The sequence below is a fragment of the Periplaneta americana genome, chromosome 7 (assembly GCF_040183065.1).
Source record: "Periplaneta americana isolate PAMFEO1 chromosome 7, P.americana_PAMFEO1_priV1, whole genome shotgun sequence".
Taxonomy (NCBI): domain Eukaryota; kingdom Metazoa; phylum Arthropoda; class Insecta; order Blattodea; family Blattidae; genus Periplaneta; species Periplaneta americana.
The window spans coordinates 907,501-929,687 of NC_091123.1; the positions used below are offsets into that span (position 1 = coordinate 907,501).

The 22,187-nt window shown below is 35.2% G+C and overlaps 1 protein-coding gene across 4 annotated transcripts in view; it reads left to right on the forward strand.

Moving 5' to 3' along the window:
* LOC138702818 (glutamate receptor 1-like) overlaps positions 1-22,187 on the forward strand; it is a 789,302-nt gene that overhangs the window by 734,948 nt on the left and 32,167 nt on the right. For all 4 annotated transcript variants that reach the window (XR_011332897.1, XR_011332898.1, XM_069830115.1 and 1 more), the window contains exon 16: positions 6,473-6,581. Coding sequence is in view for 2 of the 4 variants with exons in the window: in XM_069830115.1 (XP_069686216.1) it covers positions 6,473-6,581 (109 nt within the window). In the remaining 2 variants the exon portion in view is untranslated. The remainder of the gene's footprint in view (positions 1-6,472; positions 6,582-22,187) is intronic.

The following is a 22,187-nucleotide window of genomic DNA, read 5'->3' on the forward strand; positions in this document are numbered from 1 at the left end:
GCTTTAATCATAAACCTCTTTACTATTTCTCCATCATTGAACTGATTTAAATCACAGGCGAGAAATTGCGTAACTAGCCAATAATATTCCATCACGTTGTCTACGTTTATTTTCTTGAATATTCTGGCGTTTCTCAAGATTACTTAATAGATTTGCATGTTCTCGACCTAAAATAATTTCAGAAAATCATATTTCGTTTTCTACGCACATTTGACATATTTTTTTATAAATTTCTTTTAGAAATAATACGTACAAACAACATTTAATTCCTCGTAGGCTACCTTTTAATGCAGCGTGTTTAAGGTATAATGTCGTATTTAGTAGCCTATACTATGCAAATGTTAAGATCATAAATTTTCTTCGGAATAGTACGAAAAATAACATTTAATTTGTCTTACCTTCTAATTCAGCATGTTCTTTATGACATAAGGAGTAATGTCGTTCTATATTAAATTTATTAATGCCTAATAGGATTTTCGAGCATAACATACATCGTATGTTCTCCCCTTCTAAACAGCAAAAAAACTCTTCCTTCCATTTCGCGTACACACTGCTTTGATAATACCATTGTGCCACCACTGATATTGCTTATGAAACTGATACAGAATCTGCCCACGCCTAGGAGCTGCGTGAGGGAGGGACGGGGACTGTGAAGATGATGTCACTCAGAGCGATAAGCTCTGTGAAGGTCAGTGAGGCATTATTTCTCAAGTGAGGCACGATGCCCATCCATACCATAGAGGAAACAATTTTCTCTATGTAAATACGTGTATGTTTGTTTCCCTCCTGGACAACACCTAAAGTTCATACTTTCTTTTGATGTTTGTTCATTGTTTTTTTTTCCTTTTTTTTTGTTGTTTCTTGCAGCTTGATATGGGAATTTATTTGTTAAAATTGTTATATGCTTTACAATGTAAACTGATACAATTTATATCATTACTATTTATATTATTTTGAAAAGAGATTTTATAACCTATAACCTTTATATCATCATGCCAAAAATGTATATTATTTTGTAATAAACATATTTTTAAAATCAACCCTAACCTCAACGATAGCGTCGTAATGGAGACTGAAATTCAAAATCTGGAAAAGAAACCAGTTCCAGTTTGTAATCCATTATTTATTGAAATGAAACATCTTTCAGCAGCCTTCTATTGCTCTCTATATATATGAAATATGAATATTTCGTTTGTCATTTGTTAATATATATTATATTAATTAAATTTTAAATATATTACCATATACGTAACTTGTACTAATATTTTATGTTGCATATATTATGTATTTTTTTTGGTAGGTTATTTTACGACGCTTTATCGACATCTTAGGTTATTTAGCGTCTGAATAAGATGAAGGTTTTTAATTTTTTTAATTGGGTTATTTTACGACGCTGTATCAACATCTAGGTTATTTAGCGTCTGAATGAAATGAAGGTGATAATGCCGGTGAAATGAGTCCGGGGTCCAGCTCCGAAAGTTACCTAGCATTTGCTCGTATTTGGTTGAGGGAAAACCCCGGAAAAAACCTCAACCAGGTAACTTGCCCCGACCGGGACATATATCATGTAAAAATCCACAGATAATTATTAACTATATTACTGTAATGTTATTTCACTCATTGTCAGACACTGGGGGACAGTTCAAGCTTCAAAATGACACCAATATCTCCTTGGTATCACCATATTTGGGTGAGATATCATGATTAAAAGAATTAAATATTCTAAAATTACTATTTGCAGGAAATGAACCACAAACTTTCAGAGCCTAGAAGACTCCGTCATCATATGTCACCCCTTAAGCAGCTTCATGTCGGTCCAGTTTCAGCTTCTTTCTGCCTCTCAAATACCTCCTCCTTGTTTTAACATCAGGTGTTGAATGTTTTTTTTTTTTGGCATTTTTGTCCTTATTTTCCATTGATGCAACAAATCCTGCGATGGTGTTTGCCCCAGGGTTTATGCCCATCCTCCTCAGAATTTTAATTTCTACTTTTGGACTCTTATTACAATGACGTACAACATCACTGACACACAAATTTACAGTTTTATAAAAAATGTTGTGCATTACTTTTGGAGTGATCTTCGTAGAAGTGGCCGTGGCTGATGAAGCAGAATTTTGGAAAATGGGACTTATCTGAAAAACCATAAGGCGTAAATCGAAAATTCTTATACCAAATTAAAGGGGAGAAAATTCTCTATTAAAATAGTTATATTTTGAAAATTCTAATTTTTCATAATTTTTTGCGTTCCTGTGTTAAAAACCTTGGAGTTTACTTTGATACGCATTTAAACTGGAATAACCAAGTAACCCATATTATCAAAAAAGTGCTTTCCATACAACATTCCTTAAACAGCATTCGAAAATTCCTCCCGCTATCACTCAAGAAAATACTAGTGGAAACACTAGTAACGCCCCACTTCGATTATTGTGATTTTCTACTGACTGACCTCAATGTCAACCAGTCGCAAAGATTACAACGTGTTCATAATTCTTGTGTTCGCTTCGTCTGCGATGTCCGTCGCGCTGACCACATTACCCCATCCTTCCAAACTCTAAACTGGCTACGGCTTAACGAACGTAGAAATTTTCATTCTCTTGTTCTCCTTTTCCAAGTCCTTCACACTTCTACACCTACCTACCTTGCCTCCCGTTTCAGTTACCTGTCATCATATCATAATCTCTTCACACGCACGCAAAATAGCCGCATACTAGCCATACCAACACATAAGATATCATCGTATTCATCATCATACACAATCTCGCTCTCGCGCTTGTGGAATACCCTACCCAGTGACATCAGAGACTGTCGGAATTTAGTAGCGTTCAAAAGCAAACTTATTAAGCATTTTCTTACTGCGTAGAGTAGGTTTAATTTGTACTTAATCAATAAAAGAAATGCTTCTCTCTTCTTAACTTTTTACAATAAACTGTCTAGCTTTTATTAATCAGTTAATGTTTTAGTACTTTGATTTTTATTGTATTTCTAAATTTAACATTAATTGTAATTATAATTGTATTCTTAATATTGTAGTTGTAATCCCCTGGTAGAGGGGAAGAGAAGGCCTGATGGCCTTATCTCTACCAGGTTAAATAAATAAATAAATAAAAAATAGGCCCTACCTTAAGAGCTTTGCCACTGATATTTTTCATCATAATGAAATCTGACAGATAAAGGGTGTTTGAGAATAAGGTGCTTAGGAAAATATTTGGGGCTAAGAGGGATGAAGTTACAGGAGAATGGAGAAAGTTACACAACACAGAACTGCACGCATTGTATTCTTCACCTGACATAATTAAGAACATTAAATCCAGACGTTTGAGATGGACAGGGCATGTAGCACGTAAGGGCGAATCCAGAAATGCATATAGAGTGTTAGTTGGGAGGCCAGAGAGGAAAGGACCTTTGGGGAGACCGAGACGTAGATGGGAAGATAGTATTAAAATGGATTTGAGGGAGGTGGGATATGATGATAGAGACTGGATTAATCTTGCTCAGGATAGGGACTAATGGCGGGCTTATGTGAGGGCGGCAATGAACCTCCGGGTTCCTTAAAAGCAAGTAAGTAATGAAATCTGACATGAAGCCTCAGAAAAGAGTAATATTAGTCTACACACCGCGTCAAAAGCGCTACCGATATATTCAAAACAGTTTCCACTGCTGAAAGATATATAAGAATATTCCCGTCCAGTTATGAGTGCCATATTTATGGGACAATTCTGACAAGTGACGATGTGACTCGATACAGTATGTGTCAACGCGCTATAAAACCATCCAGACTCTGAAGTGGGCATAGCGGTGTGTAGCTGCAGCCATTTTAAAACATATGGTCACTGGATTATTTACAGCACTGAACATGTCGCCCGGGATATTTCGTGCAATTCCCAATTCAGTATACACGGTAATAATATGGAAAGTGCATTACCATTATATAGCTGTCCGTTAATGAACTTTAGAGAGGACGCATTGCAGTGGAGTACTTCGACACTGTCATGTACCAAGAGTCTGTTAAATATTTATTCCAGGAAGAACTAGGTAAACCCAGTGAGTAATTGAAGACTTTATGACATCATTTTAGGCTATAGTGGAGGTTAACAGAAATTATTCCATCATAACCAGAATACTTACTTACTTACTTACTTACTTACTGGCTTTTAAGGAACCCGGAGGCTCATTGCCGCCCTCACATAAGCCCGCCATCGGTCCCTATCCTGAGCAAGATTAATCCAGTCTCTATCATCATATCCCACCTCCCTCAAATCCATTTTAATATTATCTTCCCATCTACGTCTCGGCCTCCCTAAAGGTATTTTTCCCTCCGGTCGCCCAACTAACACTCTATATGCATTTCTGGATTCGCTCATACGTGCTACATGTCCTGCCCATCTCAAACGTCTGGATTTAATGTTCCTAATTACATCAGGTAAAGAATACAATGCGTGCAGTTCTGTGCTGTGTAACTTTCTCCATTCTCCTGTAACTTCATCCCTCTTAGCCCCAAATATTTTCCTAAGCACCTTATTCTCAAACACCCTTTATCTCTGTTCCTCTCTCAAAGTGAGAGTGTAAGTTTCACAACCATACAAAACAACCGGTAATATAACTGTTTTGTAAATTCTAACTTTCAGATTTTTCAACGGCAGACTGGATGATAAAAGATTCTCAACCGAATAATAACAGGCATTTCTCATATTTATTCTGTGTTTAATTTCCTCCCGAATATCATTTATATTTGTTACTGTTGCTCCAAGATATTTGAACTTCTCCACTTCTTGAAAAGATAAATTTCCAATTTTTATAGTTCCATTTCGTACAATATTCTGGTCACGAGACATAATCACATACTTCGTCTTTTCGGGATTTACATCCAAACCTATCTCTTTACTTGCTTCCAGTAAAATTCCCGTGTTTTCCCTAATCGTTTGTGGATTTTCTCCCAACATATTCACGTCATCCGCATAGACAAGCAGCTGATGTAACCCGTTCAATTTCAAACCCTCTCTGTTATCCTGGACTTTCCTTATGGCATACTCTAGAGCAAAGTTAAAAAGTAAAGGTGATAGTGCATCTCCTTGCTTTAGCCCACAGTGAATTGGAAACGTATCTGACAGAAACTGACCTATAGAAAACCAGAATAATTGTAATTAATTATTTGATGTCCCTTTAAACTACAGAGGCTTTTAAGACACGGTTTAAATCTTATACATCCACGTACTGGGGTTCTGTAAGAAGGGAGAGCTACTCCGTAACAACAGACACCATCGTGTCCGTACAGCAATTGCCAACCTGCTAAGAAACAGAGGAGGGGAAGTACATGAGGAGATTCACTGTGTGTCTGAAGATGATTCTCATAGAAGAGTCGATATAATTGCCATCAATAGAAGAACCCAGAAAGGGATGGTCTTAGACCCTACGATTTGCTTTGACCGAGACACTAATCAAGCACTGCAGATAAATGATGACGAGCGAGCTAAATATGTACCTTGTCTTCCATACCTCAGTGAAAAATATGGCATTTCTCTTTACAACTGGGATGTTGCAGGCTTACTATTTGGAGCGAAGGGTTGTTTACCAAAATTTACAAGTAATATGCTTAAATATTTTAAAATTCCCTTTCATGAGGTTCAGAAGGAAATTCTGAAGGCCTCTCTTCAAATTCTACACTATCATTCTTATGTTAACACGTAAATTTTTGTTTTAATGTACAAATCTCAATCATTATTTTGCTCGTTTCATTTCCCTTTATCTTTTATGTTTGTTAATTCCTGATCCCAGTGGTCAACCTCACTTGAGAACGGATGATTTGAAATAAATCTTAGTAGTAATAAACATTCAGAAATTATAAGATAATTCCCTCACTATTTTAAATCATGAACTTACAACCAACACAGAATCCAATATGAATTTCGTGTGTCTTTCGGGTAAATGTCATAGGGATGTAATTCTGCCATGAGAAACAAATGTACCTAATAAAAACAATGAAGAAATAACTTAATCAGTGGTTCATGTTTAGAAAGTAGCAGGCTTTGACTATTTATAAAACAAGAGAATACCACTTCAAAGCTGTTGTTCTTTTGTTTTACAAATTGTCAAAGCCTGCTAATTTCTACACATGGCCTAACTATTAAGTTATTTCTTAATTGTTTTGTCATATTTAGAAAGTAGCAGGCTTTGACTATTTATAAAACAAGAGAATACCACGTCAAAGCTGTTGTTCTTTTGTTTTACAAATTGTCAAAGCCTGCTAATTTCTACACGTGGCCTAACTATTAAGTTATTTCTTAATTGTTTTTATACATAGGTTTCTTATGGAAATGTTATGTCACATACACAGAAAAATATGCGGCACATTCCTTATCATTGTTTTTCAACTCCAAATTCCACATGAACTTGCGACATTTCAATCCAGCGTTAGCATAAAACTTGCCTAGTTTAATAGAGATACTGACAAGCATTTTATTTTATTGTTGTGCAGGGACAGAATCAACCTGGCCGTGCTGTCGCTCATCGAGAACGGGGAACTGACGAAGCTCAAGAACCGCTGGTGGTACGACAGAACAGAGTGCAGACACAGCGACAAACAAGTGAGTGACTAGAATGGAGCAATGGAGTACTTCTATCGAGATCCCTCATATCTAAGTTCCGAGTTCTCTTTGCCTTGGAAGCAGGGTTGCCAGATTTTAGATCTACCAAAGAGGGACATTCTTTTTTCATCATAATATGCAGTACTTACTTTTTATTTTAAAGAAAGAATGGTATGAATATGGGCAGTGTTGACACTTTCATGACTACAAAAAAAAGTAAATAAATAAACGAAATAAAAAATATCCCTTTACATACCGTTGAAGAAACTAATATGAATCTCAAAATTGAAATTTTAATTAAAAAAAAAACATACTGTAGATACACGTTTCCAATACAAAGTAATATTTATCTGGCTGCAAGTTACGTCAAGTTTCTCTGGAGTCTTTCTGAAGGGCTTGTTGCAATAATATGTTATGCCAAATTATTAACTTAATGACTTAATAGTAGTTGTGTCTCGTAGATATCCTAAACTGTTTTTTATTAATTCTAAAGCACAAATTAGAATTCCAGATGTGACAAAATATTTTAATTTCAATGTTTATTAATTGATAACAATAACGTAAAGTTTACTGAAATCTGAATTCATATTATATTTTATGACTTACCATATTACTATTCGAAACCCATAAGTTAACATACCGTACAGTACACATTTTCAGAGCTTCCTACGTATTTTTATTACTGGACTTCAGCATTTTCAACAAGCTTTTTTCCATTCTCTTTGTCATACATTAAATGTTTACATAAATATATATATATATATATATATATATACAGGGACATCATTTTATTTTTACTAACATTTCTAATATTAACCTGGCTATATCTTTGGATCAACGATTAAGAACCGGAAACCCCCTTCCACGACTGGAGTTCGATGATACTGGCGTAATATACAAACAAATCATCTTACTAGGTATAGGAGGGAAGAAAAGTAGTTCATCCATTTACGTAAAGTAGGAAATATCGCGATTTTTAGTTTGATAATTTTCATTAGGTTTTTGTTTAATCAAAATACAGTACAGTATTAACAATGAGTGTTTTTACTCACGAACTGAGCTGTCCATGCGGACGTATTCATTATGCAGTGTATATTATACTGTCTACAGCACATTAGAGTACAATATAGAGAATGAAGTTAAATTGAAAAATAATCATAATATGGATATTTATACACATCTTTGAAAATGGTGGCCGTTCATTTCGATACAGGCTTCAGTTCTAATGTGCATATTATCGCACTATATATTACTGTACCTAATCCCAATTACCATTTTCGTCCTTCGTACGAGTAACTCATGTTGAAATAATTCTGTACCTACTCTATAAAAGAGTACCTTACGTACTGTAAATTCAATCTTCACTTCTGCCCGATCCGAAAAGTTAAAATTACTCAGACATGCTATCTACTGTCCGTCCAAGTGGTTATGTCGCAGCGTTGTAGAAAGGGAGGAAATCACGTGACAGTTAATTACTTAACGAAGCCCTTTTATTTAAGTTATTTTAAACAATTGTATGGGTATAATATTACGTAGACGTCCAATTTCTAACAGAAATTAATGTTCTCAGAAAAGAGCTAAGACAGCCCAGCCACTAGCATTTACAGAGAGGCGAATAGAAGCAGGTGGGGGAAACCGGGATGCGACGTAGGCAAATGGAAAATGATGCAATATTGAAAGCTCTTTCATCACTGGAAAACGCGAACATATTTTTGGAACGTACTGTTTACTATGGCCGTAAGGCTACTATGACTGTATATGCGGTGTTGGATCTGTGTGGAGGACGGTTGAACTTCATTAGTAGAAGGGGTGGGAGTGAAGTACATTAAAAAACTCAGGTACAATAAAAATTGAAGTAAAAATAAAATGATCTCCCTGTATATATCATATTCACCAATGAATTATCTGTTACAAACCTTACACTTTCCAAAATATTCGTTTTTTCCAATATGAAAACGAAATTGTTAGAAAATTAATTTAAATTTGTTGTAATTATCTAGGCCTAGGACAAAATACTTACTAGGTAACGATACAATTATAAAAGTGACGTTAATTTTCTAAAGGAGGGACTTCTTGCATCCCGCCTCGAATCGAAGCGGGATTCGGGACTTTTATATGATAATCGGGACATGTCCCGCCAAATCGGGACATCTGGCAACCCTGCTTGGAAGAGCCACATGCACGCGTCAATTCTCTATACCGCGCGGATTAATACCAGTACTACAATAAATTAAGCGAGGAAAAATTGAATTACATTTGGAACATTTAGAGATGCTTCTAGTTCCCGGATTTGCTTTGTAGCCGGGAGCAGCGATGTCGCGGTACTTCGTATAAAATACTTCCTGAATAATTTCAAAGGAAAAATTGTTCCGGGGCCGGGCATCGATTCCGGGACCTCTGGTTGAAAGTACCAGCGCTCTTACCAACTGAGCTACCCGGGAACTCCACCCGACACCGTCTCAACCCTTCCCTTGGTCCAGTTGGTAAGAGCGCTGGTACGTTCAACCAGAGGTCCCGGGATCGATGCCCGGCCCCGGAACAATTTTTCCCTTGTAATTATTCAAATCTGCTTTACAGGGAGCTTCACCTGAAAGACTAGATTTGCATAATATATACGTCACTGTGTACGTTAACAGAAAACCACAATTCCAAGTCACACAGAGTTTGTGTGCACTCGTCCTGGGTCTCTGGCGTTTAGTCAGCCTACGCGAGTCGTGTGGATATAAAGGGAAGAGTTGAGACGGTGTCGGGTGGAGTTCCCGGGTAGCTCAGTTGGTAAGAGCGCTGGTACGTTCAACCAGAGGTCCCGGGATCGATGCCCGGCCCCGGAACAATTTTTCCCTTGAAATTATTCAAATGTGCTTTACAGGGAGCTTCACCTGAAAAAATAGATTTGCATAAAATATTTCCTACTTTTTCATTACACAGTAAATCTCAGAGAAGCTGCATGACATCGAAGTCCGGCTTCATTTGTTGAACAATCATTGGATATCCAATTCTGTGAAGACTGAATAGTTACGACAGATGTACGGCACGGTCACTGAACCCTGTCTACCAGGAAAATTCGGAATTAAGGACCGGTCGGAAATTACCGACGATCAAGAGTTTCGAATAGGTTACAGGCGGTTACAGTGGCAGTATAGGGATATCTTATGCGACGTTTTACCGTTAGATGGCAGGAGCGTTCCATGCGGCGCAACATGTTGTAGGGCTATGTTATGTCATATGCTACAGTTGATTACGTTTCCCGCTTGTTGGTTTTCTGTGCGTGTCAAAATTATATTTATAATTATTTTGTATAATCTAGTATAATTTAATATAATTCAGTATTTTCTTACCTCTTAATTTAATTTACAATAAATAATAGCATAGGCCTAAACCTGTATAATATTGAGCGATTCTCCTTAAGAGATGGGTGGGGAAATCTGCAGTATGCAGAATATAGATACGAGTAAATTGAATGTTCATGAACCTAAACGAGAACTTTGAGAACGAGGTGCACGAATAAAAAAAAAATAGGAACTATGTCAAAGGTGAATATTGCCCTCTTTAATCATTGGTATTTAAGTACCGTAGGTAGGCCTACAATAAAAACAAGATATGCAGCCACCAATGTGTTTTTTTTATAGGGAAGGGACTATCGAGATCGAATTCCTCGTATTTTTTTTCTATGTTGCAGTAAGATGAAGTAGCCTACAATGTTCGTAGGATGATATAATATGATCGCAGCAGTATCACGATTATTCGTGTATTTTGTAGGTTAAGGACTTGCAGTTTTCAATACTATGTAGGATGATTTTGAAAATTTGAAGTTAAAACATGGTTTTAATAATTAGTCTACAGTACATTAAAAACATTATTCACGAAATGGATTTCACTACGGATCGTCCTGGACAATAAACATCCCAGTTTATCGAGAGTTTACTGCAGGCGTAAACTTCGAAGACTCCTACAACTACTGCATATAATCTAAGCTGACAAAGTTCGCTGTCGAGGTTGCATATACTTTTATTGATTTTTATTTTCCCTTCTCCAAAATGAAACTGTAGCCAGTTTCGTTATTTTTTAAGGTTTAAAGCATATATTCAGAATATTTCGGGACCTGAATGAAGACAAAATGCTTTCCTTGGTTTTAAATGTAGGAATATAACAAAAATTTGGCATTTTGAGTTACTTTTAAGAGTGTTTAATATACTAATACACTACGTATATCCTCAATGTTTATATATCGAAAAACAAATGCACACGCAAAGCGCATCTCTCAAAGTACACGTGCGCTATCTGTTGGTGCTAGTTCAGGATATCCCTATAGTAATTAGCTGGCGTGATATTTATCGGTGTAAGATACTGAGCAATATAATGAAGAATCGAGTCAACTGTCAAGTTCGTGTTGTGATTCCCGTCATTCATGTAAAACATCTGAACTCCCACAGAAATTCATGGAGGCAGGGAAAGGTTCATTCCACTTTGTAGAGAAAAAATATCATACATCCCAGCATGCTGTTCAGACACATATAAACGAAGGTTATTCGGAAAGTAAGGGTTGACAACGAATATTTGAGATCACCTTGAGATCCGAATAGGTTCGTGTACTAGCATTATTTTAAATGCAATGACTGAGAAGCCATGAGTCACTTTGTGATTATTTCCCGTTGTGATATACCGATTGAAAACGAGACATACGATCGAGAATTCGGCCAGCTTTGTATATCGTTTCGTGATTCAGTTTGTTAATGCAAACAGAGAAATGATTCGTAAACTCACCGCTAGATGTGCGAGGTGCAGGTCAGAGATGTTCAGACAGGATGAGAAGCGGTGACTCTCTGAAGTGATGAGTTTCTGAAACATGTTAAGATGAAAATTAGTCAAAATCGGTGCTCCACAGTTACTGAATTGACAACACATCATGTCATATACAGTTCTGTATAAAACTGTCATAAACAGACTAAAGTATTGTAACGTTACATGGGCCGAAACGATTGAACGGCTGAGCCGGAATTTCGAAGTGAATAGGTCTACGTGAAACACTTCCGCTCTTGTAACGTACAATACTTTACTTCGTACTATGTTCAATTTCCTTATTTTTACTGAAATAGCATTAAGATGAAAACATTATGCTCAGTTCGGGGCCCATCATTCAAACAGTCGACACCATTCAGGATATCATTCAACAATCATGAATAGATGAAGTAATAATGGAGGGAGATTCATATGTGCAAATTGATGTTCCACAAACTATCTTAGGCGCGTAACACACTTGAAGAGTTTTCGCTAGCGAGAAATGTGTTGCGAGAAAGAGGCGAAGAGCCTTCTCCACACACTTGGCGAGTTCTCGCTATCACAGATCACACCTGCTATGATCAGCTATGCACTGCCTTCATGCAGAAAGCATTTTTCTGATCATAGTAATCACTCGTTGGGGGAAATATATAGGTTATGTATTTACGTATATTGTCGTACTTAAATATATAACCTGTAAGTATATTGTCGTACTTTACAAATTACGTACGAACGCTATGTTGAATCTGAGTATTCAGATGATGAGGAAATGGAGTTACATGAACATATTTTGTTAATGAAAAGAAAAAGTAGGCCTAAAATTAAAGCCAGAAATATCTGAAAATCACATTGTATCTTACGAAAATAAGGGCGAGTTTTGGACACTGGTTTCGATTTGAATGATGATACGTTTAGGCGTTATTTCAGGTTGAATGGACCTCAGTTTTTTGCCATTCATGATATGATAGAGGATTCTTTGCTATGTTCTGATTAAAATTACATAAACTGTTAAGACATATAGATACATTATTTCAAATGTTTAATCAATACTATTAAATCTCATCAAAATAAAATACAGCCCTATTTATTTTCAGATTATCTGATATTTGTCTCCAGATTTCTTCTTCAAGTTTCGTGTTTTTATAGTTTTCATCCCGTGTATCATATAAATAGGCCTACGGGTGACATCGTACAAGTTCGATAAGTTTCTGACTGCAATTATCAGCCATCTTTCCTCATTTTCTAATAAAAACAATACAATTCATCGCCACGTGTGATATCTTTTTGTACATTCAATCGTCATAAAGAGTATAAATGTCAAACATCTTTGATAAATGTGTCAAGAAAATTCGCTGAGCTACCGATTCCAGCGAGAAACTCGCGCGAGGTTTTTGCCTCGAGCGAGAATCTCTTCCAGTGTGTGGACGTCCATTTGAATCCATGTTATCAATTTTTTAATTTTCTCGCAACACATTTCTCGCTGGCGAAAACTCTTCAAGTTTGTTACGGGCCTTAGGGAACTTCGGAAACATGGCCTTCTTCATAGACTGTTTTTCTAGAAACCATGACATCACGGTGCAGTACTGAATTAAGAAGTCAGTGTGCTAATACAGATACATTACGATTTATGTGGAAAAGATAAGGGCTTAATATAATAGAATGATGTTTAAAACATTGTACAGAAGGTACTAACAATATCAGTGTTCAAAGTTAACGTGTTATTTTACATTATATTTACATTATTTCACTTCCAAAGCATTTTAAGATTTCATAACCCCAATTGCTGATGAGGTATCCATGTTTGTTTAGTGAGCAAGTCATCAATCAAGCAAGCATTTTCGTTTACTAGCTACTACGGACTTGGTTGCTATGCACTATGTAGCTTTGGATCATAACTTCTGACGTCACATCCGGCTATTTAGTGAACAATCTAGTTCACTTCAGCTGAAAATGTAGCTTTGAGACACGGCCTTAGATAAAGCCGAGGAAGCAATTGGGAAAGTGAAAGATAATATAAAATGGAATATGAATAATTCTGTTCTTGGAAAACATTGAACAACGTGAAACAAGTAAACTAAAACGTTATATTAGCCTATATGATGGATCTGGTGAGTATTGACACATGTCTATTTTGTATTTATGTACTACAATAATTATTACAATTATTAGTATTTACACTAGCTAATTAATCACACAGAAGTCAGTTTATTTCACATAAAGAAATGTATACTCATATTAATGAATGTTTTGTTTTGTATATAAAATACACATACACGCTCGTTGAGTTGGTTTGGATGTGCATGAAGTAAACTAAAGATCATGGTGCATGTTGCAGCATTATCAACAGGAATTTCATTGTTTCCTTTGTGTTGTATTGAGGGTTGCATGGAGCATAGATAGTATGTTGCAGGTTTTCCGGTAAGTCGGAACATACGCGTAGAGCAGCGGTGGCGAAAATGTGATCGTGCGCCGAGCCACTGTGTAACCTGCAATGTGCACAGCACCTATGGAGGGAGGCGACACCCGAAGGGGAAGTGAAGCAACTGTCTGACTTATTAACGGATTTTCATTTTCCTTACGCCAAGCACTTAAATATAATTTTATACAGTACAAGGCTACAAACTAATGTTTAGTACGTGTAACGAAGAAAGAAATGAACAATAAATGAACAATATCACAACCTAAAATTAACTGTCTTCAGAATGTCTCTGCGACAGAGTTTCAAAATCAGGAATTATGTCACTTACTGCCAGTCATAGTTGATGACGAAGGTATTTGTCTGTCAGTCGTGATCTACATTTGGTTTTTACTATTTTCATTGTTGAAAATAATTTTTCACAAACGTAAGTTGTAGCGAACATGGCTTCACCAGAGCAAGCGAAAGAACGACGCTTCGGATATTTATTTTTTGGCAAAAATTTCAAAAGTTCAACATTTGTAAAGTCCTTACATCTAGCTTTCATTTGACATCACATTGTAAATCAGTGAGTTTAAATTGAAGAGCTAACCGCATTATTCGTACATCTGCTGAAAAAGGGTCGACGTACAGAAATGATGATGATGATGATAACAACAATAACACTTAACCTTTTAATGTTTCATCAGTAACATGTAGTATAATGCCGTTTTATGTTATACAACAGTTTTCCTCGTAATACTTGTGAACAAATCATACACTTAATATTCTCATCATATTGACAGCAAACAAATGCGTCCTCCCATCCTACTTGGAACTTTCGTACATGGTTTCGAGAGAGACATATGCCACTCGCAGGTCAGAGACAAATACAAATGGAACGGAGTTTGACTCCAATGAGTGAGAGGGTGGGGGTTGGCGGAGATTAGAAGCAAGCGAAATGCACAGCTATCACTGCGAGCCACAATGTCTCGCGAGTCACATTCTCGTCGAGTGTTACAGAAATGGTAACGGACATTTTTCCTACTTAAACGTTCCATGTTAAAATATACTATCAGCCGTGACAACCCAACTACAGCAAAATGCCGATAATATCGGTTAACGGAACAAAGTAAACACATTAAACTCATCACTATGACAATTTTATAGAGGTCCGCTTCAAACCGGCAATTTAACAGCAAAGACTCGTCTGATTTTATCACAGAATAGATAGAGAAGCTAGAAAATAAAATTTACATTAATTTGTTGTTGCTCCCACAGCCTACTGAATGTCAGTGTACTCGGGGTGTTTTTTTTTTGTTTCTTAATCTCATTTTCTTTCATATTTTCTCTCTCGCATCTCTGTTATTTCTTTCCTGCCCTTCGCAAGCAATGCCTGTGCAGAATCAGGTCTTGAAATTGTATCCCACTATTTGTACAAGTGACAGTGACGTCATCTCCTCCCACGCGACAGCGCTTTTAATTCAGCCTGCACCTAGCACGTCGGCAATACACAACACATCCAGTGATTGGATTGGATTGGATGTAGGTGCTAATGCAGGAAATATCGCCAATATTATCCGCCAGACTCCTCCACAATCGCGTATTGTCTGCCCCGTCATCTAATATCTGGCTTGGATATTTCAAGACCACTGACGGGCTGACAAGAACGGGCTTTTTAGAAATCGCGATGAAAATTGTGTTAGTTCCGTGCTCACCAGAGGCAAACGGATTTAAACTAGGCTGTACAGAACCGTGTTATATAGCTTCGGAGAAAACAGTTTCAACACAGTCATTGCTTTCTTATTTTATAAACATTGTAGACCTACTTACTTACTTACTGGCTTTTAAGTAACCCGGAGGTTCATTGCCGCCCTCACATAAGCCCGCCATTGGTCCCTATCCTGAGCAAGATTAATCCAGTCTCTATGATCATATCTCACCTCACTCAAATCCATTTTAATATTATCTTCCCATCTACGTCTCGGCCTCCCTAAAGGTCTTTTTCCCTCCGGCCTCCCAACTAACACTCTAATATGCATTTCTGGATTCGCCCATACGTGCTACATGCCCTGCCCATCTCAAACGTCTGGATTTAATGTTCCTAATTATGTCAGGTGAAGAATACAATGCGTGCAGTTCTGTGTTGTGTAACTTTCTCCATTCTCCTGTAACTTCATCCCGCTTAGCCCCAAATATTTTCCTAAGCACCTTATTCTCAAACACCCTTAACCTATGTTCCTCTCTCAAAGTGAGAGTCCAAGTTTCACAACCATAAAGAACAACCGGTAATATAACTGTTTTATAAATTCTAACTTTCAGATTTTTTGACAGCAGACTGGATGATAAAAGCTTCTCAACCGAATAATAACAGGCATTTCCCATATTTATTCTCTGTTTAATTTCCTCCCGAGTATCATTTATATTTGTTATTGTTGCTCCCAGATATTTGAATTTCTCCACTTCTTCAAAAGATAAATTTCCAATTTTTATATTTCCATTTCGTACAATATTCTCGTCACGAGACATAATTATATACTTTGTCTTTTCGGGATTTACTTCCAAACCTATCGCTTTACTTGCTTCAACTGAGACACATTTTAATTAATCGAACTAGTTTCTTGGGAATACCAAATTCAATAAGAATATCATATAAAATTTCTCTCTTAACCGCAGTGTAGGCCTACATTTTCTTTAAACAGCAATTTGGTTGAAAGACTTAATATCTGCATTCTCCACCGTTCTGAACACCTAGTTCCTGCTGTTAAGGCCCTGGCTAAACCAAATATCTAGCGAGACAGGTTCCAGAACTTTTCTTTATATCTAGCAAAAGTTGAGGAATTTTCTGGGCGTTCTTTATTGTTCAAATTCTGAAAGTCCCTTTTTTTTGTAACGAAGATTTTATAGTTTTTGGTATAGTTTTTACTTTATTCTACGGATTATTAAACTTTTATTTTTCTAGAGTAATGGTTATTTGATGGGTTTTAAGAGTTTTTATTTATTTATTTATTTATTTATTTATTTATTTATTTATTTATTTATTTAATGCTTTACACTTGAGCTACATCAGGCATTGCAGCCCGAAAGAGCAGAAGCTCGTGCTCGGGCGCTGTTCAGATCAGTTATACAAAATATATCACAAAATTAAGAGAGTTCATTGAGCACAATAACATTAATAAATGGTAAAATAATACAGCATGTAATAATAGGGTCTATATACAAATAGGAAATACAAAAGTACATGAATATTGGAGTATCAATTTTTAACTCAATTAGCTTAAACAATTAAATAATTAATCTGATTTGTTTCTCAAATCTGTGTGTGTTAAGTGTACTTAGCTCAGGGTAAGCTCTAATTAATGCATTATATATTTTGGGTCCAAAACTTCTGCTGTGTTTTAATACAGCAGTTGTGTGGCATTTGGGAGTATTTAAAAAGAAACTGTAGTTTTGTCTCGTCTGGTATTCGTGAGAATCAAATTTAAATTTATTGTGGTTTTTATGGAAGTAAATCAGCAATGTTGGTTTATAAATTTGTTCTAGATTTGATACACCAAATTCCTGAAAAATTAATTTTGTCGGGTAATCAAAAGGTTTATGTGGACAAATTTTGATGATTCTTTTTTGGAGCAAATTTAAAGGATGGAGAGTCGATTTTGCCATTCCTCCCAAATCTAAAATACCATACTGAATTATTATTATTTTCTATTTTATAATATTTGTTACTTTTATTTTGACAACGAAGATTTATTTCAGACTCATGTATAGTATATACATTATATTGTATTTTATTATATAAAAAAGCATATGCGAGCATTTTACACATGCTCAAACTTTTCTTTTCTCAACAACGATTATTTCAGATTTTTCTTCACGTTTCTTCATTTCGATTCTACAAACACCAGCAGCAAGCATTATTTGATAGCTTTTTGGCATATTTCTTTTTGTTCTTCTATCAAGGATTGTTTCATGGACTTCTATATAGTTGTCTTTACTGTATATAACTTATGTTAAAACTTATATTATTTTCTTTCTATCAAGATGTGGTTTTGGGGATTTTACATGGGTACTTGTGTTTGATGTTTAGAGTATGAAACATCGGTTTTGTTCAAGAAGGAATATTTGAGGGAATTCCATACAAATATAGATTCTGAACCGTTTTCATTTGCATAGGATTTTTTTAATTTTTAACCGTTTGTTTGTATAGAAATTTTCTTCTTAACCGTTTTCAGTTGTATAGGATTTCTTATTCTTAACCGTTTTCGTTTGTATAGGATTTTTTTAAATTCATAACCGTTTTCGTCTGTATAGGATTTTTTTAAATTCATAACCGTTTTCGTTTGTATAGGATTTTTTTAAATTCATAACCGTTTTCGTTTGTATAGGATATTTTTAAATTCATAACCGTTTTCGTTTGTATAGATTTTTTTTAATTCATAACCGTTTTCGTTTGTATAGGATTTTTTTAAATTCATAACCGTTTTCGTCTGTATAGGATTTTTTTAAATTCATAACCGTTTTCGTTTGTATAGGATTTTTTTAAATTCATAACCGTTTTCGTTTGTATAGGATATTTTTAAATTCATAACCGTTTTCGTTTGTATAGATTTTTTTTTAATTCATAACCGTTTTCGTTTGTATAGATTTTTTTTTAATTCATAACCGTTTTCGTTTGTATAGGATTTTTTTTAATTCATAACAGTTTTCGTCTGTATAGGATTTTTTCTAATTCATAACCGTTTTCGTTTGTATAGAATTGTTTTAAATTCATAACCGTTTTCGTTTGTATAGAATTTTTTTTAATTCATAACCGTTTTCGTTTGTATAGGATTTTTTTAAATTCATAACCGTTTTCGTCTGTATAGGATTTTTTTTAATTCATAACCGTTTTCGTTTGTATAGAATTTTTTTATTCATAACCGTTTTCGTCTGTATAGGATTTTTTTTAATTCATAACCGTTTTCGTTTGTATAGAATTTTTTTTTATTCATAACCGTTTTCCTTCGCACAGAATTTTTTTTTTATTCTTAACCGTCTTCATTTGTATAAAATTTTTTATTCATAACCGTTTTCCTTTGCACAGAATTTTTTTTTATTCTTAACCGTTTTCATTTGTATAAGATTTTTTATTCATAACCGTTTTCCTTTCAACAGAATTTTTTTTATTCTTAACCGTTTACATATTTATAAGATTTTTTTATTCATAACCGTTTTCCTTTGCACATAACTTTTTTTTATTCTTAACCGTTTTCATTTGTACAAGATTTTTCATTCATAACCGTTTTCTTTGCACAGAATTTTTTTTATTCTTAACCGTTTTCATTTGTACAAGATTTTTTATTCATAACCGTTTTCCTTTGCACAGAATTTTTTTTTATTCTTAACCGTTTTCGTTTGTATTGGATTTTCTTTATTCACAACCATTCACATCACTAACATTTCTTGAGGAATGCGTTTAAAATGTTTTTTGATTTGAGTTACCGGAAATACTGCATGGAATTGTGTCATTATTATTGTTATTATTATTATTATTATTATTATTATTAATTTTATTTGCACTAAAATAACTTTATGTTCAAAATTAATAGGAATTTTTAATGTGGAACGTGAAAACAAGATCAAGCAATCCCGCCAAGCATGGTTGATCATTATTCCGATATCCTATCCTATCCTATCCAGCATTATATTACACCCCAATGTTGGTTTTAATTATGAAGAAAATGGCAGCGATGTTCCCCATCACAGAGAAACGACGCGCATCTTCTCGAGAATGCGACGTCACAACCGGAAATTCCACCAACAATAATATTCATGCTGCCATGATGATGATGATGATGATGAAAGCAGCTATTAATACACAAGTGAAACCCTACATTATAAGTAGCTGATTTATTGGCACGAGTGATGTAAAGTTACTTCAGCTTCTAGTTGTATGATTTTTATGCCACCTTAGAAAAAGTCTGAATAAATACATTACAAAGAGGAATCCAAACATTAGTGGCCAAGCGTACCCATCTCGATTAATTTCGGCCGTTTCATAAAGACTACTACAGTTTACGGATAATAAAACACCTGTAGGGTGCATCGAATTTAACGATTACTATGTTACTGGGGTTAGCTGGCAATCGAACTTCAGTTCTCTCCGCTGAATGTAAAACTGAACGCATCTCAACCGATCCGTTTGTCGATTGTTTGGCTCGCAACACGAAGGCTTTGTTTGATATTGTTAAAATGGAGCTAATTAAGAAGAGACAGAGAACAAGAAATTTTGAGAAATATGAAGTTGAATAAGGTAGAGAGTTAATGTAAATACATAGATGTAATATCTTTTACAAACATTAAGTTTGATTACTCATTAAAACAATGTACAGGGACATCATTTTATTTTTATTAACATTTATAATATTAACCTGGCTATACCTTTAAATCAACAATTAAGAACTGGAAACACAGTTTGCTACCCCCTTCCACGACTGGAGTTCGATGATACTGGCGTAATATACAAACAAATCACTGTACTAGGTATGGGAGAGAAGAAAAGTAGTTCATCCATTTACGTAAACTAGGAAATATCGCGATTTTGAGTTTTATAATTTTCATTAGGTTTTTGTTTAATCAAAATACAGTACAGTATTAACAATGTGTGTTTTTACTCACGAACTGAGCTGTCCATGTGGACGTATTCCTTATGCAGTGTATATTATACTGTCTACAGCACATTAGCGTACAATATAGAGAATGAAGTTAAATTGAAAAATAATCATAATATGGATATTTAAACACATTTTTAAAAATGATGGCCGTTCGTTTCGATACAGGCTTCAGTTCTAATGTGCATATTATCGCACTATAGACTATTATACGTAATTCCAATTATCAGGTTCGTACCTACTTCGTATCAGTAACTCATGTTGAAATAATTCTGTACCTACTCTATAAAAGAGTACCTTACGTACTGTAAATTCAATCTTCACTTCTGTCCGATCCGAAAACATAAAATTACTCAGACATGCTATCTACTGTCCGTCCAAGTGGTTACGTCGCAGCGTCGTAGAAAGGGAAGAAATCACGTGACACTTAATTACTTAACGAGGCCCTTTTATTTAAGTTATTTTAAACAATTGTATGGGTATAATATTACGTAGACGTCCAATTCCTACCAGAAATTAATGTTCTCAGAAAAGAGGTAAGACAGCCCAGCCACTAGCATAAAAGCAGGTGGGGGAAACCGGGATGCGACGTAGGCAAATGGAAAATGATTCAATATTGAAAGCTCTTTCGTCACTGGAAAACGCGAACATATTTTTGGAACGTACTGTTTACTATGACCGTAAGGTTACTATGACTGTATATGCGGTCTTGGATCTGTGTGGAGGTCGGTTGAACTTCATTAGTAAAAGGGGTGGGAGTGAAGTACATTCAAAAACTCAGGTACAATAAAAATTCAAGTAAAAATAAAATGATGTCCCTGTAGATTGGAATGCAGTGTATAATGATTCTTGTCTTGAATTTCCCAAGAGTTGGCTATTTGTATGCTACATAGGCTTACCTTTGTAGTGATTCAATTCATACTAATTATATTTTCAAACACTCAAATAATATTTTAATTATTTGAAACGTAAAAATGATGTAATTCGTTACATTAAACTAAAACATAAAAGTTTCGTAAAAATACAGTTTGTATACACTGAAACCTCATTTCACGGAGCAGGTAGGTTACGTCCACTGATTAGTTGAGTTTCGTTGTATGGACAGCTAACGGAGGGGTTGCAAGCAAGGTAGTTTTTATGAGTTGTGCTCGAACCAGGTAGCGGTAGTGGCTGTCTCTCTGTAGCAGGGTGTTCCAATTCAAGCTTCACCATGCTTAAAGGTAAAGGAATTAATATTCCTTTAACCAAAGACATTGAAACGAAATGAACACGTGTACGCTAATAAAGAAGAAGTTTATTTCAGAATAAAATATTTTATTTACACATCAACTCGATGACGTAGTGAAAGGCGTATATACTGCAGATATCAGTGGAAAATTCGAAAATAATTCTGTGGCCGGGAGGAAACAGGTCTTAAGTCAATTTTTTGTGAAAATGAGATTTTTATATATTCTGAAAGCGGAAACAATTCTCTACAATCTGGTAAAACGGCTAAAGTCAAATAAGACTCCTGACTGGATTTATAGAGCGTTACCAAATGTCCTAAGTACTTTCTGAATCGAGCACACACAGAATAAAGGACTTAAGAATATTTAATACTTTATTCCTTACAAACATCACATGTTTACTTTCCATGCTTTCCTATTAAAAAGGTCTAACTTGTATTTTAGCCATTCTATCACATACTGATACCCTTTCCTTTTAAAACTTTAAGCACCAGGTAAACAGTCCTATAATTGTTTAAGCCCCATTTTGCATTCCTAATAATTTACATTTCTCATT